The sequence below is a fragment of the Rutidosis leptorrhynchoides genome, chromosome 5 (assembly GCF_046630445.1).
Source record: "Rutidosis leptorrhynchoides isolate AG116_Rl617_1_P2 chromosome 5, CSIRO_AGI_Rlap_v1, whole genome shotgun sequence".
NCBI lineage: Eukaryota > Viridiplantae > Streptophyta > Magnoliopsida > Asterales > Asteraceae > Rutidosis > Rutidosis leptorrhynchoides.
The window spans coordinates 344,089,980-344,117,111 of record NC_092337.1 but is presented as its reverse complement, the minus strand read 5'-3'; the positions used below and the strand labels follow the sequence as shown (position 1 = coordinate 344,117,111).

The following is a 27,132-nucleotide window of genomic DNA, read 5'->3' as shown; positions in this document are numbered from 1 at the left end:
CCGATAAAATTCAAATCGCTAAATGAGACTTAGACTGATACCGAGACAACACAAGTCGCACGGTCGCACGTTGTTCTTGCGAGTTGCGTATGATCATGTTTTATGAGTCATACGATGTTGATGAACGAGTCGCAAGGTTCGCAAAGGTCACTTTGCGACTATAAAAAATCTTATCATGATAAGACTTCCGATAAGATTATATGACATATTTTAGATTTTAAAGCTTGCACTAGGGGTCCAATTGCTTCACGGGATTCATTGTGTAACCTGCATATATACCAACACGAGTACTACCTTCAACATCACCAATCACTTAATGCCTTCCTTGAGTGGACATCTTCATTCTTCAAAATCACCAATCACTTACCACCTTACACCTTCACGGGTTTCAATGTTCATCCTGCATATATACACTCATCACCACCATCGTTCATTAACACCAACATCACCACCAACGTTCGTCAACACCAACCGCATCATCACTACCAACAGTCTATACCACCGTCAACACCAGCAGTCTATATGACGAAGAGTAGTTAACATTATGATTGAAATTGTGAAAAAAGTATCCTTATCATTGGTACGTAAATGATAAACGAGCAACCAGATGAAGATTTGTATAAAAGCAATTAGCCACTTTTACGGTTCCTCGTATTGAAGCAGTTGGCAGAGAATTCTATAGATATGCACTGGGTTGATGTTACCCCCCTCTCCATTGGTTAAGAGTCACATGGTGACTTGATGGCTTTGTGATATATGAGACACCCATAAGAATCTATTAAGGTATTCAAAACATCCCATCGTTGCGCCGTACTTATTACCATCACCTCCACCAACAGTGCATGTATATAATCTTTTTAGTAAAATGTGACGATCGCTCCAAATCCATATGGACAAACACGTCATTCATCGATTTCATTGCGAGGTATTTGACCTCTATATGATACGTTTTGTAAATATTGCATTCTTTTGAAAAGGCACACCATAAATTAATATTTAAATCAAAGGTTTTCGACATCTGATGATTTCTACATATAGACAATCACCGTAATATAATAGTTTACATTAGTACTTCTGTTGACAATGCAGTCAAAATAAGATACATGGTGATGATTTGGTGAATGCAACGTTTCCTTGAAAAATATGTCATGTAAGACTCCATGCACATAGCTTGTCTAACATATAAGCAAACAACGGAAGACTTCTAGGGAACCTGAGAATAAACATGCTAACAAGTGTCAACACAAAGGTTGGTGAGTTCATAGTTTTAATGTTTTGCATAATCTGTACATAAAGGTGGATCACAAGATTTCAGTTGTTTCATCCAGAAACGTTTATCAAAATATTCTACAAGATTGAGCACCCTGGTAACTAAGCTTTAACGTTATAATAATGATGTGTGCAGCGGGGTGTACGAAATAGTATTAATTTAAATACGAAATGCGAGTAGGGTACGAAATACTATTATATTTTACTACAAAATACGACGAAATATTACACAAGTTTTAATTATTTATTTACAAAATGGATATACCTAAACCTTGCTACAACACTATAGGCAGTGTACCTAATCGTAGAGTAGTATAGTTTTTAGTAAGTCCGGTTCGTTCCACAGGGAGCGGGCTTATTGCACACTATATTTTTAAACAATTATATTTGTACAAAATATATTATATTGATAATATATAAAAGGGGGTTTACCGTTTAATGACTGGTTTGTCGATTTTATATTTTAAGTTACAATTAAAACCTAATGCAAAATATAAATGACGATAATTAAAGTAGCGAAAAATAAATGACAATAAATAAATGACGTTAAATAAAATAGCGAGTAAATAAAAGTACGATGAAATATGAAATAAAATATATTATGCTTATTTAAACTTCCGTAACCATGATGGTTGACGTGTTGATTTTAATTTTATGCCCATGGGTTAATATGTCCGTCTGGTTTTTGTCCATAACAGTCCATCGGTCATAAATTTAAAGTGCGAGTGTCCTCGTCAAATTATTCTTATACCCGAAGTCAAATATTCCAACTAATTGGGGACTTAAACTGTAACAAGGTTTTAATACTTTTTTTAATAATTACACCAGGATATCGACTGCGTGTAACCCAAGGTTTTAATACTTTGTTATCAATTATGCCAAGTGTCCTTGTGATGGATTTCAATACATAAACAAAGTCACAAACCCATTTTGTTACATATAAATTCGTGTGTATATGTATATATAAAGCGGAAGCAATTTCAAGTTTATGCATGTAAAGTTTAACCCTTTTGAATTTGAAATCCATTAAAGATCTAGTCTTGAAAATACACTTAAATGTAAATAGAGCTAGTTAGATGTTTATACCTACTCCAAAATGGAGGTGAAGAACTAGGATGAAGAAGATGATGTAGATGAAGAAAACTTCTAACTTGAAGCCTCAAATCTTTGATACCCACAAGCAATAATCAACACCCAAGACTTGGTTAGGATTTTAGACACTTAATTACTTGCAAAAAATCAACCAAGAATCCCTTGAAGAAGCTCCAAAATTTCGGCCAAAAAGGGGAGGAGAAAGGAGAGGAAATTGCAAGTATTATTTTCAAAATGCTAGAGTCAAAGAGTGTGTTAAAAGTTGCACCAATGCATGTGTATTAGTCATAATTATATGGAGTAATCAAGGAAGGGTGGTTGGCACCTAGGAGCCTTCAAAAAAATGGCCCCCCACCCCTTCCATTTATTTTATATTTTATTACATATTTATAAAACATACATGCATTTAGTTGTAAGTATTTTATTTTATAAGCCTTTTATAAAATAAAATGCAACACACATATGTTACATACACTTTATATTATTTATAACCTATATAAATAATATACAACATGTAGTAACTTATAATTATCCAAATAATTATATCTAGCATTTATTTTAGAAAACCAATTTCTAAAATTCAAGTGTCGTGTATTTGCTTTAATGATCCGATTGTCAAAACAAATACATAAAGTGTTGATAGCTTGTTATTGGGTATGACCCGACTTGGATCACAACATGTAAGCCACATTAATTTATTATGTCTCTCGGGCACAAGAAAATCCTTCAATCTCCCACTTGCACGAGAAACATAAGGAATTAATGCAAGTGACAGATACCACCTAACGACCGTCCATCACCCCCAACATGTTATGACTTAGTGCCATTCAATAACATCATCCCTTTCGAGTTTCCATTTCGAATATGATTTAGGTGAATCTTTCAATATATCCTTTTGCCCTAGATGTCATGTTAAATCCAAGAGACATAGAATGATCACTCTCTTATAGATTTAACTTTGTCAGGCCTTAGACATCTGACTCTCAACGAATAAGAGGGACAAATTCCATCTTGACTACATACGTCCTAGACATTACACTTCGTACCATACCTGAAACCTCCCTTATGTACTACCATGTTTCAGAATAGCGAAGGAAAGAATCAAGGCACAATATTCGGTGAATATCTGAACCCAATATGTGTCTCAGGTCAGAGGATATAATGATATTCTCCTTTACTCAAGATTACATGTGATCAACCACAAAGGTTCCATATAGTAATCTTGAGAGCGGGTCTTCCAATATTTGTGTCCCACAAATATCTATGAACCTTGGTTGCAACCTTGCCCTACATTCACCATTTGAATGTTAACCAATCCAAGTTCATAATAGTCTAGACCTCACACTTGTTCCCACAAATGTGATCAACTACGGAATTTAGAATAATAATTTATTCATGGATAAAATATGCTAAATTGGAACATGACTCATAATTTAAATTAATACCATAATTATATTAATGAGTTTGAACTAATTCGTTCCGTTACAATACATAAAGTAGATCAATTCCAATCACTAGAATGTCGAAGCCCTAATGCACAAACATGTCCCTCATGTTTTGGCCCATGTAAAAGCTTCGTGAGTGGATCCGCAACATTTTGATCTGTGTGAACTTTGTGAATACATATCTTTCCCTTTTCAACCTCATCCCTAATGTAGTTGAATCTCCGCTCAATGTGACGAGTCTTTTGATGAGCACGAGGTTCCTTGATTTGAGCAATCGCACCCTCGTTGTCACAAAAGATCTCAAGAGGGTCCTGAATGGAAGGGACCACTCCTAAGTCGTCGATGAATTTCTTCATCCATGCAGCTTCCTGAGCTGCCAATGAGGCGGCAATGTACTCCGACTCTGTAGTGGATAACGCAACAACTTCCTGTTTCGCACTCTTCCAAGAGACCGCACCACCATTTAACATGAATACATAACCGGATTGTGACCGAGAGTCATCTCGATCAGTTTGGAAACTCGCGTCCACGTAACCTTTTACAACGAGTTCCTCCTCACCAGACCCATATATTAGAAACATATCCTTAGTCCTTCTAAGGTATTTCAATATACATTTAACCGCAGTCCAATGACTATTTCCTGGGTTATTCTGGTATCTACTTGTCAAGCTTAGAGCGCATGACACATCCGGTCTAGTACATATCATTGCATACATGATAGACCCAATAGCAGATGCGTATGGGACTTTCTTCATTCTCTCTTGTTCATCTTTCGTGATAGGACACTGAGATGAACTGAGAACGGTTCCTCTTTGAATAGGTACCAAACCTTTCTTAGAGTTTTCCATCTTGAACCTTTTCAAGACCTTATCAATGTATGTACTTTGACTTAAGCCTATCAATCTCTTGGATCTATTCCTATAGATTCCAATCCCCAATATATATTGTGCTTCTCCAAGATCCTTAATGGAGAAGCAACTTTTTAACCAAGTTTTGACCTCTTGCATTGTGGTTATATCATTCCCAAATAATAATACGTCATCCACATATAGCACAAGGAACATTATGGAGCTCCCACTAGCCTTCTTGTATACACAAGCTTCATCACCATTTTTAATAAAGCCAAATTTCTTTGCCTCTTCATTAAAACGATGATTCCACATTCTCGATGCTTGTTTCAACCCATAGATTGATTTCTTTAACTTGCATACTTTTTTAGGATTTTTCGGATCGACAAAACCTTCGGGCTGTGCCATATAGACATCTTCCTCAAGATATCCATTTAGGAAAGCGGTTTTGACATCCATTTGCCAAATTTCGTAATCATAATGAGCAGCGATGGCAAATAATATCCTAATAGACTTTAGCATTGCCACAGGCGAGAAGGTCTCATCATAGTCAACCCCTTGAGTTTGAGTGAAACCCTTTGCTACAAGTCTAGCTTTGTATGTATCCAAGTTTCCATGTATGTCGGTTTTCATCTTGAAAATCCACTTGCAATCAACTAGCTTAGAGCTAGGAGGTTGCTCAACAAGTTCCCAAACTTGGTTTTCATACATGGATTGCATCTCGGCGTTCATGGCTTCCTGCCATTTATCTTTATCTATCCTTGATAAAGCATCTTTGTAGTTTGTCGGTTCATCCAAATCAACCGTATAGCAACCATCCACGAGAAACCCATATCTCTCGGGAGGATTACTAATCCTACTAGATCTTCGAACGTCTTGTGTACCTTGATCATCCACTTGATCATTTTCAGCATCCTCATGTTGAGTGCTAGTGTCAACCAATTGTGTATCATCGGCTTGATCTTGTACCTCTACAAGATCTATTTTTCTTTCACCATCACCTTCCATAAGGAACTTGGTTTCAAGGAATTCCGCTTTCCGAGCTACAAATACCGTTTGCTCGGATGGATCATAGAAGTAATATCCCATGTCATCTTTGGGATATCCTATGAAGATACACTTTGTGGATCGAGCATGTAGCTTATTTGCTACATAACGCTTAGGATAAGCTTCACATCCCCATACTTTCAAGTATGAAAGAGAAGGAGGTTTTCCAAACCACATCTCATGAGGAGTTCGTTCCACTTTCTTGGTTGGGGCCATATTTAAAATACGAGCCGCGGAGCTTAGACAATAACCCCAAAATGATAGAGGTAACGAGCTTCTAGCCATCATAGATCGAACCATATCCATTAGGGTTCGGTTCCTCCTTTCGGATACTCCATTAAGTTGGGGTGTTCCGGGTGGAGTAAGTTGTGAGATGATCCCACAACTCCTAAGATGATCTTGGAAGGCATCGCTTAGGTATTCACCTCCTCTATCGGTACGAAGTACCTTGATTGTCCTATTGAGTTGATTTTGTACTTCGTTTTGATATTCTTTGAATGCTTTAAACGTTTCGTCCTTGTGTCTTAGTAAATAGACATATCCGAAACGACTAAAGTCATCAATGAAAGTAACAAAGTATCTTTCACCATTCCTAGTTATGGGTTTAAAGGGTCCACATACATCCGAATGTATTAAACCCAATAAATCTTTAGCCCTTTCATGAGTGCCTTTGAAATGTGCTTTAGTCATCTTGCCTTGTAAACAAGATTCACATACATCAAACGAATCCATTTCATTTGATTTCAAAAGTCCATTCCTTTGAAGTGTATGCATTCGGTTCTTGTTTATATGTCCAAGGCGACAATGCCATAGATAGGAATCACTCAAATCCCTTTTGAGTTTCTTGGTGCTAGTATGGTATATTGAGCTATTAGATGATGCATCATCATGAACCAATTCATAAATTCCATTTGAAGGCGTAGCCTTGAAATAGAATATATCATCTTTAGAAAAATGGATATCATTATTAATAAAATTAACATTGAAACCACATTGTCTTAAGCGAGAAATAGAAATAATGTTTCGACATAAATTCGGTGCATACAAAACATTTTCTAAAATAAGCTCCAATCCACTTGGAAGCTTCAAAACAAATTCTCCTTGAGCTTTAACATGCACCTTTGCACCATTGCCCATATAGAGACTTGATGTTCCCGCTTTATGATCACTTCTTTTGAACCCCTGCAAAGAATTGCAAATATGAGTTCCACATCCCGTGTCTAATACCCATGTATTAGAAGAAGTAATACTAAGCTCTATATATACCATATATATATTACCTGAGGTTTGCCCTGCATCCCTCTTGTCCTTCAACTCTTTAAGATAGACCGGACAGTTTCGTTTCCAATGACCCATCTCACCGCAACCGAAACATGGGTCTTCCTTGGGGTTTGCCTTCTCGGCTACCTTTTGCTTCTTGGCCTTGTTGATGGTTGGGGTAACCATCTTCCCCTTCCCTTTGCCTTGATGGACGGGTCCTTTTCTCTTAGCCACCTTTGGCTTAGAGGTGTTACCTTTAGACCCACCTTGATCGATTGCTAACACGGGTAAAGCTCTTTTACCCATGCTTGTTTCCGCCGTCCTAAGCATACCATGAAGCTCACCTATGCTCTTATCCATCCCATTCATGTTGTAATTAATTACAAATTGATCAAACCTCTTTGATAGGGAGTTAAGGATAAGATCGGTGGCTAACTCATTAGATATGTTAAGGTTGAGACGGTTAGCACGATCGATAAGGCTTTTCATCTTAAGTACATAAGATGAAACCGATTGGGATTCGTCCATACGACAAGCATGAAGCGCCCGAACCGTTTCGAAACGCTCAACACGTGCTTGTTGGAGAAACATCTCCTTCAATTGTGTTATCATGTCGTAAGCGCTATGATGCTCGAAATCCTTTTGGAGTTCGGGTATCATAGTCCCAAGCATTAAGCATGAGACTTGAAGGGAGTCGTGGCAATACTTATCGTAAGAGGCCATTGCCTCCACATCACTCTCATCCGGTTGGTCGGGAATGGGGTCCTCAAGCACATACATTTTATCCTCTTGTTTGAGGACAATCCGAAGATTGCGGAACCAATCCATAAAATTTGTATGGTTGAGTTTGTCTTTCTCGAGGAGAGACCGTAACGATAGGTTGTTAAAGTTAAGTGGTGCGTTGTCCATGTTGTTGTTGTTATTAGCAGCCATCTACAAAATTCAACAAAGTTCTTTTAAGTATCGATTTGGATTTAATAAACAATACCCTTTTAATTTGTTTTATTAAATATTAGAATCCAACGGTAAATCAAATTTCGGTTAGGTGACCTTTATCCCGTCATTTGATTTAGCTAGGTAGTCATAATGACAATTGCAATCCTTTTGCAACTTCTAAGTTATGGGATCATGCAATCCTTTTGCATGGCATATTAATCCCATCAACGCCTATTTGTTCCTCATGCTTCGGTGACCCTAAGTTCATGATTCCCAAATCAAGTCGTCCTACTTGTGTAGACATGTAGACTTAACATACAAGTGGTTAGGTGACCTTTATCCCACAAGCATGCAAAGTGTACTTTATTCATATTAGTTCACTCATGACGGTTAGGTGACCTTTATCCCATCATGAGATTCCTAATATGTCTAAGTGTTTCCACAAAAGGATGGCGTTTAACTTGTTTATCTTGTATTAGTAAAGGGATTTTAGGTTTTCTACATTCTAGTTTAGAAAACAAAGTGCTATACACCAACATGCATTTGGTGTGTAGTATGTTTATGAAAAACCCATTTTCATGTGCCTTTTAGTAACCAATTACTAGTTTTAACCATTTCATTACCTTTTTAAATAAACCATTTTATTCAAGTCTAATAACCAATTATTAGTGTCATTTTGTTATGTTTTATTATAACCATTTTATAATGTATTATGCAAGTGTAATCATGTGATGATCTTGTAGCAACCAAACATACAAACATACACAAACATGCATAGCAAAGTGTTCACAATCAAGAGCCATTTTGGTAGACATTTGTTTAGCCAATAAACAAATGTCACCTAAGGGGTTAAACCAAAGTAAGAGATTTTACCAAAATCTCCCACTTAATCTTGTAATCTTCAAAACTTCATCTTGTAATCTTCTTCATGAATCTTCACTTTCATTTTACAAAATCATATCCTAATACAATTTTTCTAGAAAATGAAATAACAACCTATTCTATTTTACAAACCAAAATAGAACAAATTACATACAAAATACAAGATTAATTACAACTTTTACAAACCAAAATTACAAAATAATTACAAGCCATATGAATGAATATTACACCCATGAATAATCACCAAATCAATCAACCAAACAAACACATGGCCTAGGCTCGATTGTGAACAACAACATAACATCAAACATGGCCAAAACTTGAAATCCCAAACCCATTTTTGGGACCAAATATTTCGGCCATCACCATACACCCACCAAAACTCAATATTTTTACATTCTACTTTCATGCATGTTGGTAGATTGTAAAGAAAGTGAGTTTACTAGCCAAAAACAAGAAGCATATTAACAAGACTTTGGCTCTGATACCATTGATGGATTTCAATACATAAACAAAGTCACAAACCCATTTTGTTACATATAAATTCGTGTGTATATGTATATATAAAGCGGAAGCAATTTCAAGTTTATGCATGTAAAGTTTAACCCTTTTGAATTTGAAATCCATTAAAGATCTAGTCTTGAAAATACACTTAAATGTAAATAGAGCTAGTTAGATGTTTATACCTACTCCAAAATGGAGGTGAAGAACTAGGATGAAGAAGATGATGTAGATGAAGAAAACTTCTAACTTGAAGCCTCAAATCTTTGATACCCACAAGCAATAATCAACACCCAAGACTTGGTTAGGATTTTAGACACTTAATTACTTGCAAAAAATCAACCAAGAATCCCTTGAAGAAGCTCCAAAATTTCGGCCAAAAAGGGGAGGAGAAAGGAGAGGAAATTGCAAGTATTATTTTCAAAATGCTAGAGTCAAAGAGTGTGTTAAAAGTTGCACCAATGCATGTGTATTAGTCATAATTATATGGAGTAATCAAGGAAGGGTGGTTGGCACCTAGGAGCCTTCAAAAAAATGGCCCCCCACCCCTTCCATTTATTTTATATTTTATTACATATTTATAAAACATACATGCATTTAGTTGTAAGTATTTTATTTTATAAGCCTTTTATAAAATAAAATGCAACACACATATGTTACATACACTTTATATTATTTATAACCTATATAAATAATATACAACATGTAGTAACTTATAATTATCCAAATAATTATATCTAGCATTTATTTTAGAAAACCAATTTCTAAAATTCAAGTGTCGTGTATTTGCTTTAATGATCCGATTGTCAAAACAAATACATAAAGTGTTGATAGCTTGTTATTGGGTATGACCCGACTTGGATCACAACATGTAAGCCACATTAATTTATTATGTCTCTCGGGCACAAGAAAATCCTTCACCTTGTACATAATTTCACCCCTGTTTTAATAATTCCATAGACTATTAATCCATTCCCGTGTCCGGTTAAATGAACGATTATTCGTACGTATAAATATCTCGCCCATCGTGTCCGATCGAGTGTATATGGTTATTTATAGGGACGCCCAATTGTAAATCTTTATATTAAAATTAACAAACTATCATTTAGTTAAACAAATATAAAGCCCATTAATAGCCCATAGTCTAATTTCTACAAGTGTCGTTCTTTTGTCCAAACCCCAATTAAGGTACAAAGCCCAATTACCCCGTCTTTAATATTTAGTCCAACATCATGATTACTTTGGCTCAAATAAGCATAATAATAACTTAAGTACGAGACATTAATTTAAAAAGGAGAACATAGCTTACATTGATTATTTATCGCGTAGTGTTACACGGACAGAGCTCCGACTTTAAAACCCGTAAAATAATCTTTACATAACCCGAACTAATCTAATATAAAACTACCCTATACTATATATATATATATATATATATATATATATATATATATATATATATATATATATATATATATATATATATATATATATATATATATTATTACAGAGTATTATTATTATTCTCCTTATGGCCAAAACTCGTTGCCTTTTATAGATGTGGTCTGATCCTGAGGCCCATGTGATCGCATGGGTTCTCAGTGTTAATCTCATGCGATCGCATGACCAGTCTGGCCATGCCCAATTGCTTTGTTTTCTAGCTTGTCGACGTTATATTTAATTATATAATATAATATATATAATTTTATATAATTATATATATATATTATATTATATTCTTGTGCATAGTAGACTCATAATTTTTGGTCCGTTGCGTCGGGCGTTGATAGTTGGCTTAGGTCCCGGTTTCGGATTTTTGAACGTCCTTTCGTATAATTTAATATCTTGTACTTTGCGTTCCGCAACTTGTACTTTTGTCATTTTTAGACGTTTCTCATCAATAAATTGAACCACTTGGATTGTATCTTGTACATTTGAGCTTTTTGGTCATTTGCGTCTTCAAATAGTCGTTTTCGCCTTTTGTCTTCGCACTTATTTAATATAAACGATTACAACTTAAAATAGGGCAATTACAACTAAATAATTTACATATTGGGAGGATATTGCTACTAAATATATGTTCATTTGGAGCACTATCAAATAAGTACCCCTGTTTTAACATACATGCAACCAACATGTACAATACACGCAAACCAACGTGTACTAAACTCAAATAGCATATGTCTGTTTTATAATTCAGGCTAGGGTTTCTATACCTGGAACAGATGGGGATGTTAAGCCCTATGGATCCATATACAATTATTCGCGCTCACCAGTCCATATCCTATGTACTGGCAGCTACTAGTTACCAAAGCTAAGGGATTTTCGGTTTAACTCAGTGTAGAATTTAGTATGTACTTGTGTCTTATTGCGTTTAAAATAAATTGCATGTATTCTCAGCCCAAAAATATTTAAAGTATTTAAAAAGGGATCTATAAACTCAACTTAGCAGCACATAAAGTCGTTCACCGAAATGTGACCGAAACTTGGAATACCAAATAACCGTAGATCTCAACCTAGAGAACATATGTTGGTCAATAAATGTCTATCAAGCTAGGTCTGGTCATAGTGTATCACAATCCTAATACTCGAGATCGACATACAAAAGTTATCAAAAGTCATTTCAAAAAGTCAATTTGACTCAATACTATAGTTGAATGATCATGTTAATCGAAACATTTTAACATTTCACATAGTTTTCCAATTCTTGTAAAATTAAACTATAGTTTTTATAAGGTTTTAAAATATGATAAAACAATCAGTTTTGACAATTGCTCAACAAGACGAGACGTGACTTATATAAAAATTCACTTACTCGATTAGTAATATTTGAAAATTCAATTTATCAATCTTATAAACAAGTTGTTTAAATATCAATTGCAGATTCAAAAGCAATTTCAATTAATGTTAATCATAATTCAGTCGACCATATCTTTAAATTTGTTCATCGAAATTACGCGATTTCTAAATGAAAAGTTATTGATTTTTCGCCAGCTTTTCAAAAACATGCATATCATAAACCTTTTATCAGTAATATATGTATTTAATTCTTGATTCATCATAAACTGTTTAATGACGAAATTTAGCATACAAGCATGCATAAACATATATACTCGAGCACTAGCCATAGATCCACTATTAATATATAAAAGATAAGATATGAATGTTCACATATCAATATTGTGATTCAATATAGCAGGAAAGTACGTAGACGCAACATAGATGATAAACACTAGGTTTGACTTGCAAATAATACCCGCGAACATTACCCATAACCTCCATAATTATAATCCATAGTTTCCTTAGCTCTATCCCGCTTGAAAACCCATTTTGAAAGTGACACGCTCATGACTTCGTCGTAGTATTTTATGTATAATACTAATAATATTAATACTAATACTACTAATAATATTAGGATTAATAATAATAATTAATAATAAAATAAATAAATAATTACGGTGTAATATAAGATCAGAGGAAGTGTGCAACAAAAGAACCAAAACGTCGAATTTTATAGACTTGAGCCACCAACTCACACCATGCGATCGCATGGGAAATGTGAGGGGAAACCATGCGATCGCATGGCCCCTATTTCCAGCTCATGATCGTTTGTTGTTTAGCTTGTCGACATATTATTATATAATATATATAATATATTTAATTTATATAATTAATTATATATTATATTAAATTCACGTGCATAGTTGACTTGTAATTTTTGGTCCGATGACTCGTACGTTGTCACTCGACTTATGTCCCGGTTCCGGTTTCTCGAATGCATTTTCGTACGCTTAGAAAACTAGTACTTTTCGTTACGCGACGTGTACCTTTATCAAAAATTAAACTTAATCATTGATAAACTATGACACTCGAAGTGTAGCTTTAATCAATTAAGTGTTTTGGTTATTTGCCGCAATTTTTTTGCTGTAGTAAATAGTGATTTTCGAAAACACTGTAGCTTTTCGGGTACTGTAGCAATTCGAAAATACTGTAGCAAATTAGTGTTTTACTGGTTCATCTTAAACGTTTTAGTTAACTTATCTAAATATCAATCGAATCAATATTCGAATGTTACTATCGTTTACTAAATAACTTGAAATCATATATATATATATATATATATATATATATATATATATATATATATATATATATATATATATATATATATATATATATATATATGCACATTAAGTTATATATATATATATTGTTCGTGAATCTTCGAGAACAGTCAAAGAATAATTGATTACATGAATATAGTTCCAAAACTTTGAGACTCAACATTACAGACTTTGCTTATCTTGTCGAAAACATTAAATTATTTAAAGATAAAGTTTAAATTTGGTCAGAAATTTCCGGGTCGTCACATAAAACTTTAAGTAATAAATACTTGGAATTATCGAGTGTATACTTTCAATTTGATGAAACTAGAATCATTAAAGAGGAAAAATATGATAGACAAGTGGAGAAAGGGTGGTTGTCCGAGTTGTTATTTTTTTCATATACCGAAGCGGCTAGGGTACTAAGGAAAAAGCTAAATTGATTAGATTTTGCAACAAATGGTGGATCTCGGGATCTTAAAGAGGCGTTCAACAAGATCATTTACCCTTAAAACTAAAGTAGTTGATTGAAGTTGATGCTTTGTTTTAAGATCTTGCAACACATATATGTGTATCATGCAGTTCTAATGGCATAACCAGCAAAGTCAACAAAGTCAATGCTCCAACAAGGCGTTGGTGTTGTTATAAACCAAGTTGTTAGGGTTGTTACAAATAAATTTAGTTAGATATTTTGTTTGTTTTACCATTGTATATGTAACAATGATATCATGTATCAATTTCAATTCAATGTTAACGATAATCTGAACTACTATTATGTGTGTGTTTGTGTTAGTGTTTATGTCATGTATGTTTATGCTCACAAATATGATATAAGTGGTTGCAACTAGTTCATCGTTTATTATGTGTTTAGTCCCAAGTTGACCCTTGCGAGCATTGCGACTAGTTCATCAACAACGTATGATTCATTAAACATGTGCATTTGCAAGTAATAAGATGACCGTGCGATTGTGTGACTCGTGTTGTCCCGGTCTGGAGTCCATGTCTCTTGAACTAGTCTCGACAAATGTCTCAAAAATAACGAGTCGCAGGGTCACCTTACGACTTGTAAGAGCATTTTGACAATAATTTTTTGAACATGGTACACTTTTGTCTCATAAACTCGCCATTATATCTTTAAATTAATCTAGAAAGTTGAACTTATATTATTAATATAAGTATAATTAAGAGTATAAAAATAAATTAGGTTTACATAGATTAAAAAGTAACGTGTATCACATATCCACATTTAATCCAAAAGTATGAACAAGTCTGCGATTATAAGTGTAGGTTGTTAATTCAAATATCTGTATCAACGATAACGTATCTCGATTAAGAAAACATTACGTGCGGGCTCAATTCTCAAAATATCAAAACGACATCATAAAATATACGATTGACCACCGTTGACCCTACCTGTTATGGTTGTACACAACGGTACACCACAACCTAATCTATCCCGCCATGAACATACTCTCATCTTCTTCTTCCTTTATCCTCTCCCCAGTTTCATTTCAAAACCCTAATTTCAAAATCTCTTACAATCACTTCAAATTCACAACTCACTCTCCAAAATTCACCTTACCTTTTCGTTTCCACTTCCAAAAACCACATCAATTTCGACTAAATTACAAGTTTCCGAAATCCGATTTCTCAGTCGGCGAGTCGTCTCAGGTATCGGATACGGACGAAGATGATGAAGACGACGAGGAAGCAGCTGAAGAATACGAAGCGGTTGGTGAATTGAGTGATGGAGATAGTGAGGATGAGATTGAGAGTGATGAAAATGTCGTTTTGCAAAGTGATGATACGAATTCGAAGTTTGAAGAGTTTAAATGGCAACGAATTGAAAGGCTTAGGAATGATGTGAGAGAGTATGGTGATGGAATTATTGATGTTGATGAACTTGCTTCTGTTTATAACTTCAGAATTGATAAATTTCAGGTTGTTTTTATATGCTTATTTTAATTTTAATTTTATTTAATTATTATTTTATATTATATATATACACTTTCATTTTAATGATTAAGCTGAGATTAAAAATTGATGATGACTAGTTTGTTAAAATATATATGTGGTTAAGTTAAAGTAATAGAAGGTGTGTATAAAGCAACCTCAATGCAGTGAAGATTTAATCTTGTTTTTTGTTGTTGATGCTAATTTTGTGTAGCGGTTAGCAATTCAAGCTTTTCTTAGAGGTTCTTCAGTTGTAGTTTCTGCACCGACAAGTGCAGGTAAAACCTTGATTGCTGAAGCTGCAGCTGTTGCTACAGTAGCTAGAGGAAGGAGATTATTCTATACTACTCCTCTCAAGGCTTTATCCAATCAGAAATTTCGCGAGTTTTGGTATTAACACTTTGTACATATTTAAGCAAATGTAACATTTTTCTCAATTTTGGCTCTTGCTATTGCAGTGATGCATTTGGCGAAGACAATGTTGGTCTTCTCACTGGAGATTCTGCGATCAACAGGGATGCTCAGGTTCTTATTATGACCACTGAGATCCTTCGAAACATGTTATATCAGAGGTAGGTTATTCATATGTTTCATATTATTACTATTATTATTTTTCATATTATGTTTCATATGTTATATCTTTTGGATTCAGTGTTGGAATTATGTCATCAGAAAGCGGGCTTTTTCATGTTGACGTGATTGTTTTGGATGAAGTACACTATCTAAGTGACATATCTCGGGGTACAGTCTGGGAAGAGATTGTGCGTAAATTCTCCTTCATAGATATTGTAATAGCAACTAATTGTTGCATGTAGTATAACTGTTTGTACATTTGTTTATAGGTCATTTATTGCCCAAAAGAAGTTCAATTAATATGCCTTTCAGCAACAGTAGCTAATCCAGATGAGTTATGTGGTTGGATCAATCAGGTATATGGTTTTATATTTTATAACATCCAATGTGTGTAAGTATTATGAACATGTAGTTAGAATGTAATTTGTCTATTGAATCATTGAATTTGTGTGTTGTAGATTCATGGAAAAACAGAGTTGGTAACATCGACAAAACGTCCAGTTCCTTTGACATGGCACTTTTCGACCAGATCAGCTTTGCTCCCCCTTCTCAATGAGACAGGAACCAGCATGAATAGGTTACTCTGCAACCCATTAAACCTCTTTTTCTTGTTTTCTTTTTTATTCTTTGCATTTAGGAAACAAAATAACGAAGATTAAGCATGTTGCATTACTAATTTATTGTATATATGATGCTCGAGAACTTTTTGATGATCTGGAACAGGAAGCTATCAACCAACTATTTGCAACTTAATTCCTTGGGAGGCAAGTCATATGAGGACGAGAGACCTAGAAGAAGGAACTCAAGAAAGTTTGATAACGATGCATCGTCTCCTTCTAAGAATGAAAGAAACAACATTAAACGCTCACAAGTAAAAACTATTTATCATAGTATTTGAATCAGGGTTGTAGAACTCGGTAAAACTCAGCGAGTACTTGCCGAGTTCTCGGTTTTAAGATTGGTTTGCAAAAAATGGTCGAGACTGCCGTGGCAATGGATTTACTAGTGTATCGTCACAACGGATCTAACAATGGGTAAAAAAAGGTCAACGGTCAACAAAACGATAAAAACGGTCAAAACCCTAAAAAACGGATGATACGGGGTCGAGATGGATGTTGACCAACGTTGGCTTTTTATATATATTTCAAACATAAACATTTCATACATAAATATGTCAAATTAAAGGAAAATATCTATGCTAAAAATATTGAACTTGTTTGAGATATTGTTTTAGTTTTTTATGTTTCGAATGTAATGTTTGAGATATTATGTGCAATGTATATGCCTTTAAGTTGAAATATTCATGTTTGAAATGTTTATAAAAAGTCAACATTGGTCAACACCCGTCGCGACCCCATCTTGACTGTTGCGACGTTCCAAGGTCACGACCGTCTCGACCCCGTTTCCTTTTCAACCTTAGTCCTAGTACTCGGCTCAATTACTAGTTCAACTCCGGTAAACTTTGGTCAAATTCGGGATTACTCGGGTAAAAATTGATCAAACTCGGCCAAAACTTGGGATTACTCGGAAAATCAGTCAAAACTCGGTCAAAATCGCTCAAAGTCAAACTTGGTCAACATCCGAGTACTCCTTGAGTTGCTGAGTACTCCCCAAAAAGTTCCGACCGAGTACTCGAATCACGACTTCTACAACCTTAAATTTAACTTTATTATCTGCTTCTTATTAATAATGTTATACGATTATACGATTTTAGGTTCCTCAAGTTATAGATACATTATGGCAACTTCAGACAAGGGACATGCTACCTGCAGTTTGGTTCATCTTCAGCCGAAAAGGGTGTGACGTGGCAGTTCAATATCTCGAAGACTGCAAACTATTAGACGAGTGTGAAACAAGCGAAGTCGATCTGGCCTTAAAACGTTTCCGAATCAAATACCCCGACGCCGTTCGCGAATCAGCAGTAAAAGGGATACTTAAAGGTGTTGCAGCTCATCACGCAGGCTGTTTACCACTTTGGAAAGCGTTTATCGAAGAGTTATTTCAAAAAGGATTAGTTAAAGTTGTTTTTGCTACTGAAACGCTTGCTGCGGGTATTAATATGCCTGCACGAACGGCTGTTATTTCGTCACTTAGTAAGAGGGGTGAAAGTGGGCGGGTTAATTTGAGCCCGAATGAGTTGTTGCAAATGGCGGGTCGGGCTGGACGTAGAGGTATAGATAGTAAAGGTCATGCTGTTGTTGTTCAAAATCCTTATGAAGGAGCTGAAGAATGTTGTAAGATTCTGTTTGATGGGTTACAACCTCTTGTTTCACAGTTTACTGCATCGTATGGGATGGTTCTGAATCTTCTTGCGGTATGTATTTCATATATATATATATATATATATATATATATATATATATATATATATATATATATATATATATATATAGTGGTAGGATCAAGAGGGAAGTAACCAATCGGGGGGAAGCAAATTTTTTATTTTTTATTTTTTTTTTTCGAAAAAACTTTGTTCACGAACATTATAGATTGGATGAAAATAATAACATTTAGAAAAGACACTTCGTGATGAATGTTATTATTTTGGCGGAAAAACGCTCGTAAAGTAAAATATAACAATTATCGTGTTTTTCGAGCGTATGTTCAGGTTTTAGACATTAGGGTTTAGATATTAGGGTTTAGATATTAGGGTTTATAGGGTTTAGATATTAGGGTTTAGAAATTTAGGGTTTAGGGTTTAGATTTAGGATTTAGATTGAGTTTTTAACACGAACGGTTTAGAGTTTAGGGTTTAGGGTTTGGTGTTTTGGGTTTATGGAATAAACCCAAAACACCAAACCCTTAACCCTAAACCCTAAACGCTAAATCGGGTTAAATTTTACTTCACAAAACATGAAAAAAAAACGTTAACATTCTTCACGAACAATATTATCTTGAATGTTATTTTTGTCGATCGCTTTCCCGCCAAAATAATAACATTCATCACGAAGTGTCTTTTCTAAATGTTCTTATTTTCATCCAATCTATAATGTTCGTGAACAAAGTTTTTTCAAAAAACGAAAAAAATAAAAATTTGCTTCCCCCCGATTGGTTACTTCCCCATTGATCCTGCTCCTATATATATATATATATATATATATATATATATATATATATATATATATATATACACACACACATATATATATACACACACATATATATATACACACATATATATACACATACACATACACACATATATATAGGGTGAAGATCCAGCGCTAAGTGGGTGTTGGTGGGATAAGTGATTTTGTGATTTTTATATCTTGAGTTCTTCAGCTCCGATTTAAAAAAAAAAAAAATTCCGTGATCTACTGACATTGTGTAGATACAGATTTTTTTTTCTTTTTCCTTCAACTGGAGCGTTAAGATGCATCTGATGCATGTTATCCGCTGTTTTGATGCATGTTAACTGCCTTTCATGCAGCAGATGCATCTTAACAAAAAACAAAGAAAAAATGACTTTTGATTAAAAAAAAACAGTGTTTAGGGTTTAGTAATTAGGGTTTAGAAATTAGGGTTTTAGAACGAGTTTTTAAACGAACGGTTTAGAGTTTAGGGTTTAGGGTTGAGGGTTGAGGGTTTACGGAGTAAACCCGAAAACCCTAAACCCTAAACTCTAAATCGGGCTAAATTTAAAAAAAAACTCAAAAAACGTTAACATGTATCAGGTGCATTTTAAGCTCCTTTTGAAAAAAAAAAAAAAAAAAATTTTTTTTATGAATCTACACAATGTCAGTAGATTACGGAATTTTTTTTTTTTTAAATTGGAGCTCTAATGTAAAAGATATAAAAATCTCATTTTACTTATCCCCTTATCCCAAAAATACCACTTATCCCTTGATCTCCCCCTATATATATATATATATATATATATATATATATATATATATATATATATATATATAGTGGTAGGATCAAGAGGGAAGTAACCAATCGGGGGGAAGCGGGGGAAGCAAAAACTTTTTTTTTCTTTTCGTTTTTTGAAAAAACTTTGTTCACGAACACTATAGATGGGATGAAAATATGAACATTTAATAAAGACACTTTGTGATAAATGTTTTTATTTTGGCGGAAAAACGCTCGAAGAAGTAATATATAACAATTATCGTGTTTTTCGAGCGTATTTTGAGGTTTTAGCTATTAGGGTTTAGATATTAGGGTTTACATATTAGGGTTTATAGGGTTTAGATATTAAGGTTTAGAAATTTAGGGTTTAGGGTTCAGATTTAGGGTTTAGATTTAGGATTTAGATTGAGTTTTTAACACGAACGGTTTAAAGTTTAGGGTTTAGGGTTTATGGAATAAACCCAAAACACCAAACCCTAAACCCTAAACTCTAAATCGGGCTAAATTTTACTTCACAAAACATGAAAAAAAAAGTTCATATTCTTTTCGAACAATATTATCTTGAATGTTATTTTTGTCGATCGTTTTCCCGCCTAAATAATAACATTCATCACGAAGTGTCTTTTCTAAATGTTCATATTTTTGTGTGATCTTGATGCCGGGAAAAAAAATTCCAAAAAAACGAAAAAATTTTTTTTTTGCTCCCCCCGCTTCCCCCCGATTGGTTACTTCCCCATTGATCCTGCCCCTGTATATATATATATATATATATATATATATATATATATATATATATATATATATATATATATAATGTTATTTTTTTTTTGTTATTAGTGTTGTAGAACTCAAAATCACTCGGTAAGTACTCGGTTTTTGCAGCTTGAGGAGTACTTGGCAAGTTCTCGGTCACACCCGGTCAAACTTGGTCAAACTCAGCCAAAATTGGTCAAAATCAGTCAAATACAGCCAAAACTAGGGATTACTCGGAAAATTAGTCAAAATTTGGTCAAAACTCGTTTAAAGTCAAACTTAGTCAACATCAGAGTACTCCCCGAGTTGCCTAGTACTCCCTGAAAATTGACCGAGTACTCTTCGAGTAGCGATTTTTGCAACCTTGTTTGTTATTTTCTTGGCTGGTTGGTCAGATTTGATAAAGGTTTAGGTCAAATGGGCCGGATTAGATTGGGTTGGGTTGACCTGCAACTCTTTTTGACCAGTTTCTTTCTTAATATTAATGTAGTATAATAATTACTCTACAATTTGTATCATTGATTAACATGACTTGGAAGGTTATATGAATAAAAAAAACTTTGGGCGACTCTTGACCCATTTGACCAGTTCGAAACTAGTTTTCAGTATGCTATAGCCTCATCTGAGTAGTTTGAAACTAAACACAAGTGAATTGACCCTTTTGTAAGTAATTGGGTCAAAATAGCCACCTTTAGTGATGCGTATCACTGATCAAGAGTTGTGATGCAGGGGGCAAAAGTTACTCAGAGACAAAACGAAGCAGATGGGACAGAAGTTTCTAGAGCTGGACGAACCCTAGAAGAAGCAAGGAAATTGGTTGAACAAAGTTTTGGAAATTATGTAGGGAGTAATGTGATGATTGCTGCACAAGATGAGCTTGATAAAATACAAAATGAGATCCAGATTTTGAACTCTGAAATTAGTGATGAAGCTATTGATATGAAGAGTAAGAAAATATTATCAAAATCAGCATACACAGAGATGGCAGATTTGCAGGAAGAACTCAGAGTACGTCTACATCTAATTCTATCTGTTATAATAATAATAATAAAATAATACGGAATAATATAATAATAAAAAATGAGTTTTCTTTGTTATATACAGTAGTGAATAAAGATAATTGATTTTATTATGTTTTTATATATAAGACAGATAATTATTAAGTTTGTTGCAAATCAATGATAGAAAAACAAATTAATTGTTAAAGTTTCAAATCAATGGTTTATTTGAAGAGAGAAAATATGACATCATCATCAACATCTAAATCAATGATTGGAAATCGTAGTTATGACTCATCCAAAGGTCAATATTCAATCTTTTGACAAAAGATGACATAATTTTTTTCAATCTATAATAATTTGTTGTGGACAATCGTATTCTCTGTTTTCCAGGCTGAAAAGCGTGTTCGGACAGATCTGCGTAGAAGAATGGAAATGGAAAGAATGTCATCTTTAAGACCATTACTGCAAGGTTTAGAAGACGAACATCTACCATTTTTGTGCTTGCAGTATCATGATACAGCTGGAGTCAAACATTTGGTCCCCGCCGTTTATTTGGGTGATGTCAATTCAATGAACGGTTCAAAACTTAAAAACATGGTATTATATAGTCCCTTTGTTTACATGTACAATTTTTTATGGTTTCTAGTCATAAGATCACAATTAAATTCTCATATTGGTTTGCTACATACAGGTTACTGAAAATGATTCTTTTGCTCTAAAAGTACCATACGAAGGTGATGATGATGGTGACATGGCAAGGCAACTCAATACAAAACCATGTTATTATGTGGCTCTTGGTTCGGATAACACATGGTATCTTTTCACCGAGAGGTGTATTAAGACAGTATATAGAACAGGTTTTCCGAATGTTGCGTTGGCAAACGGTGACGCGTTACCTCGAGAAATAATGAGCGTTCATCTTGATAAAGAGGAGATGACGTGGCAGAAACTTAGTCAATCTGAACTTGGAGGTATATGGAGCATGGAAGGATCGCTTGAGACATGGTCATGGAGTTTGAATGTGCCAGTTTTAAGCAGTCTTCCTGATGATGATGAGGTAATAAGCATTTACAAAAATCTTATGTCCAATTTTGCATTTTGATTAAAAATAAAAGATATTAGTAACAATGTGATCTTGAGTTAGTTATATGAGTCAAAGGGGATGTCTGTATGTGCCATTTGAAAACAATTACTCCCTCCGTTTCCATTCAGTTGTCCCCATACAAAAAAACACACAGTTTAAGAAATGTCATTATTACATTTCACTTTTTGTTTACTTTACTGTATTCCTCCTTGCTTTTTACATAGATTTTTGTCTTACATGCATACATTAAGGGTACAAATAAACTTTATCTCTTTATTTATGTCTATTTTTGGAAATGGTCAATTAATTTGGGACATCCCAAAAAGGAAATATCAGACAATAGAAATGGGACGGAGGGAGTATGTGATATTGAATACTCAACATTAGAATAATCAACTGTAATATGAGGCTCCTTGGAAGATAGTTGTAATATTAAGATAAGCAAATGTTTGAATGTATGAAATATCTGATTGTTATATGAATAAGTAGATAAATGATTAAAAAGGACAGTTTGTGAAGGAAGAAAAAAAGAGGTTTTTTTAAAATAGGATCTAAACTAGGTTAGAACTTAGACGCATGGTAAATAGGTAAGTTTTAGTCAAATTTTAGATAATTAGTATTCTTGTGGCCAATGTGGAACTGGTTTATTTGACCCCTAAATAATCAGATAATCAGAAGAACATTTGCTTATTCAAACATTAAAGCTGACAACTCGTTTTCATTTAGATAAATCAGTCTTAGAAAGCATGTCTTAAGTCCAAACACCTTTTGTGAACCACTTGAACCATGATCTTGGACCATTAATGCATATGGTAGCTGCATCCACACGTGAATGATTTATTTTGTTATTCATTAGGTTGTTCAATATTCACAAGCATACTACGATGCTGTAGAATCTTATAAGAATCAAAGGAATAAAGTTTCTCATTTGAAAAAAAGAATAGCCAGAACAGAAGGGTTTAAAGAATATAAAAAGATAGTGGATGTGGCTAGATTCACTGAAGAAAAGATCCGCCGCCTGAAAGCTAGATCAACCCGTTTAATGACCCGTTTAGAGCAGATTGAACCATCCGGCTGGAAGGAGTTTTTGCAGGTAATCACAACATAATCTTTCTCGATCTACTAGTCTTTTTTGCTTTTCTTTAGTTTGTATTATTAATATTAATATATAATTATTTTGAGTAAATTATACCGATAGTCCTTGTAGTTTATATGAAATTACACCAACAGTCCTTATCTTTTGAAAATTACATCGATAGTCCTTGTGGTTTTCATGAAATTACACTGATCCTCTTTATCTTTTTAAAATCACACTGATAGTCCCTAACTTACATAAAATGTGCGTTGATGGTCCCTGACTTACTTTAAATGTGCAATAACGGGTGAGATGATCAACACACATTTTAAGTAATTCAGAGACCTTCAACGTACACTTTTATGCAAGTCATGGACTCTCAATGTAATTTTCAATAAATAAGGACAATTGGTGTAATCCAATAAAACCACAGGGACTATCGGTGTGATTTTCAAAAGTTAGGGACTGCGGGTGTAATTTCCTATAAACCACAAGGACTATTGTTATAATTTACTCTATTAATTTTGTTGGTATTTTGACAATCATGGTATATATTTATGACAGGTGAGCAGTGTGATACATGAAATAAGAGCTTTAGATATAAATACACACGTGATATTTCCTCTTGGTGAAACTGCTGCTGCACTTAGAGGCGAAAACGAGCTCTGGATTGCGATGGTTCTTCGAAATAAAATTTTACTGAATCTTAAACCGCCTCAGCTGGCTGCTGTTTGTGGAAGTATTGTTTCTGAAGGAATAAAAGTCAGGCCCTCAAAAAATAATAAGTGCGTTACATATTATTATTATTATATATAATATAATATAATATAATTGTGACTTTGGGGCATGAAATGATATAAGTTTCTTTTTGCAGTTATATTTATGAGCCTTCTAGTTCTGTTTTAGAGGTCATCAACTTTTTGGATGAACAAAGAAGCTCGCTCTTACAACTTCAAGAAAAGCACGATGTAAAGGTTAGTTATTATAGATTAGTGTGTCCATAATAATTTAAAATTATAAAATATTACATAAGTAGGTTTTTGTGTTTTAGAAATACTCTTTAGAGATTAGGCCCATTCTACCAGTTATCTTATAAATTAACTTCCATTTATCTACTTATTCCATTAAAGATAAAACATACCTTGAATTGACCCATTAATAAGTATTTCAAACGGTTGGGATGGGGTTTTCTTGCTTAGGTTACGGTGGGAGGTTGAAAAAATTTACTTAGATGTACGTGGCCTAATCGGGTAATCACGTTAATAAGTATACGTGCCGAAATTGACACTCTAGCTAGATTCCATAAATTATAACATGCTATTCAGATCACCTATTCATGCTTTCAGCTTGTTTGTATGATGTGGTATTTAGATACCTTGCTGTTTGGATAGCCAATTTTCTGGTATGGTTGAAGCCTGGGCTTCGGGTCTGACTTGGAGGGAAATGATGATGGATTGTGCAATGGATGAAGGAGATCTAGCACGCTTGTTACGCAGAACAATTGATATCTTAGCTCAGGTGCGTATATATATGTATACATAAAGACTCTTGAAAGTGGCAAAATGGGCGGGTTGGGTACTTGGGTAAGGGGTCAAAACCAGTAATCTGTTATTATAAGCGGGGACGTCCTAAAACACTGTAGGAAGTTTGGACAATAAAACTAGTGTTTTAGATATGGTTAACGAAACTATATAATATCAATAACATAATGCAAGTTTTTGAATAAAAATGATTTAGAAGGTTTAGCATTCAAATTATATTCTGGGCTACTTTTGACTTTTAACCAGTTTGACCGCGTTTCCTTATAAGCTTCCTGCTTCACAATATCCTTTTCCTTAACTTTCATCAGTTGGATTGGGTTTGGGTACTGTAGTTATAAATAATATTATATATTATATTCCTCTGCTTATTTATTTTTTTCTTTTTCTTTTTCTTTTCTGAATTCAGATTCCAAAATTGCCAGACATTGACCCTCAACTACAAAGAAATGCAACAGCTGCACATAATGTGATGGACCGTCCACCAATAAGTGAACTTGCAGGATAAATTTTGTAAGTCGGACTTGATCTATTATTTCTTGTTTACTATTTGATCATATAATATCCAGAGGAGGTTAATAAGTTCATGAAGTCTATATCATTATCCATAATTTTTGTCTACAATCTAATTACAATGTGTTGTCATCTTTAATAAGTTTTATTGACAACGTAGGTCCATGTTAACGCAGTTCTACTACTACAATCCAAGGACTCGTCAGACTATTACAGCTTATAATATATATGTATATATATATACCAGGATTGGTGGTTAAGTGATTCTGCATTAATAAGCAAACCAAATACTTCTAGTAGCACTACCGGTAATTTTCTTTAATGTTTTTCATTACTGTAATTAAATTATAATAGATTTATTGAGTTTATAATCTTTCATCCCATCTTTAACCATATTAACACGACAAACCAAATATCCTCTGGTAATCATTATTAATCTGGCTGCAACTCTGTTTCAGAAGAAGCAAATGAGAATACTTAGGAGTAACCGAAAGACGAAATACAACCCAAGACATTCAAAAACAGCAGGTGATTATATTTCTGTAATTATATTTGTGTTTGATATAGACTTATTGTAGCCCATAATTCATTGCATTGTAGAACCTATCAAAAATCGAGTTCTTCATATCTCCCGACAGTGTTCTCTGTATATTCTAAATTTTCATTTATGCTCAAGTATAAATTTTCAACCCGTTTTCTTCAGTTAACATCTTTGTATGTGTGGGTTGATCAATCCTAAATCAAGTTATCACTTAATTAAGGATTGAGTGCAATAACAAGATGGAGGATGTGATGTTTGATGATTATTTTGGGCCCCGATGATCGTCTTTCACTTTAACAATCAAGTGATCAACCACCCTGACCCGGTCTTGATTGTCAATTAGCATGATTCACCTTAGCGCAATGTAGAAATCCCTTGGGCCAAATCACAAGTGAAAATCACAAAGGCTAGAGCAAATGGCAGAGAATCAACAACCTATAAATGAGAGGCCATGCTCTCTATTTATAGTATTCGAAATATCCGCGGTCTGCGGATTGCTTAACTATCCGCGGAAACTTAGCGGATTAAACCGCAGTCTTTTATTAAGGCGGAAACATAACCGCTATACTTATTTTCAGCGGATATTCCACACCTTTTTATTATAGTTCGCGTAACTTCTGCTTTTGACCTTTAGCCAATAAAATATACATATACAATGCTATGTATATGATCAAGTCCCCCAGTTTATTATGATACATTTCGCGAAGCAGATGTATCATGATAAACTTTATAAATAAAACCGTGCTACCTTAAAATATATTCGCAAGTGGTTTTTTAATAATATTTTTTACCACCTAATTATTACCGTTTATTGTAGCAATTAGAACTCGCAATTACAACGGTAACTTTGCAAAGCTGTCAAATCA

At 34.1% G+C, this 27,132-nt stretch overlaps 1 protein-coding gene across 3 annotated transcripts; it reads left to right on the top strand.

Moving 5' to 3' along the window:
* Positions 1-14,762: 14,762 nt before the first annotated feature.
* LOC139850655 (DExH-box ATP-dependent RNA helicase DExH15 chloroplastic) lies at positions 14,763-26,414 on the top strand. 3 transcript variants are annotated; one of them, XM_071840206.1, is made up of 18 exons: positions 14,763-15,324; positions 15,551-15,726; positions 15,795-15,908; positions 15,989-16,097; positions 16,179-16,265; positions 16,368-16,486; positions 16,633-16,780; positions 17,624-18,223; positions 21,244-21,522; positions 21,906-22,112; positions 22,207-22,572; positions 23,456-23,692; positions 24,239-24,459; positions 24,549-24,648; positions 25,046-25,192; positions 25,622-25,725; positions 25,973-26,033; positions 26,184-26,414. In XM_071840206.1, the coding sequence occupies exons 1-16, from the start codon at positions 14,845-14,847 to the stop codon at positions 25,718-25,720; spliced, it is 3,489 nt and encodes a 1,162-aa protein (XP_071696307.1). In that variant the 5' UTR covers positions 14,763-14,844; the 3' UTR covers positions 25,721-25,725; positions 25,973-26,033; positions 26,184-26,414. The 3 variants fall into 3 exon arrangements, with proteins under 3 accessions (XP_071696307.1, XP_071696306.1, XP_071696305.1); XM_071840205.1 differs by having other exon boundaries at positions 25,902-26,033; XM_071840204.1 differs by having other exon boundaries at positions 25,886-26,033.
* Positions 26,415-27,132: the final 718 nt, after the last annotated feature.

Excerpts from the sequence above, each read along its gene's own strand:
- LOC139850655 (XM_071840206.1), top strand. The coding sequence starts at position 14,845 with ATGAACATACTCTCATCTTCTTCTTCCTTTATCCTCTCCCCAGTTTCA. Across the intron at positions 16,098-16,178 it reads GTACAGTCTGGGAAGAGATT|GTCATTTATTGCCCAAAAGA; the intron begins GTGCGTAAATTC and ends ATTTGTTTATAG. Across the intron at positions 16,781-17,623 it reads ACAACATTAAACGCTCACAA|GTTCCTCAAGTTATAGATAC; the intron begins GTAAAAACTATT and ends ATACGATTTTAG.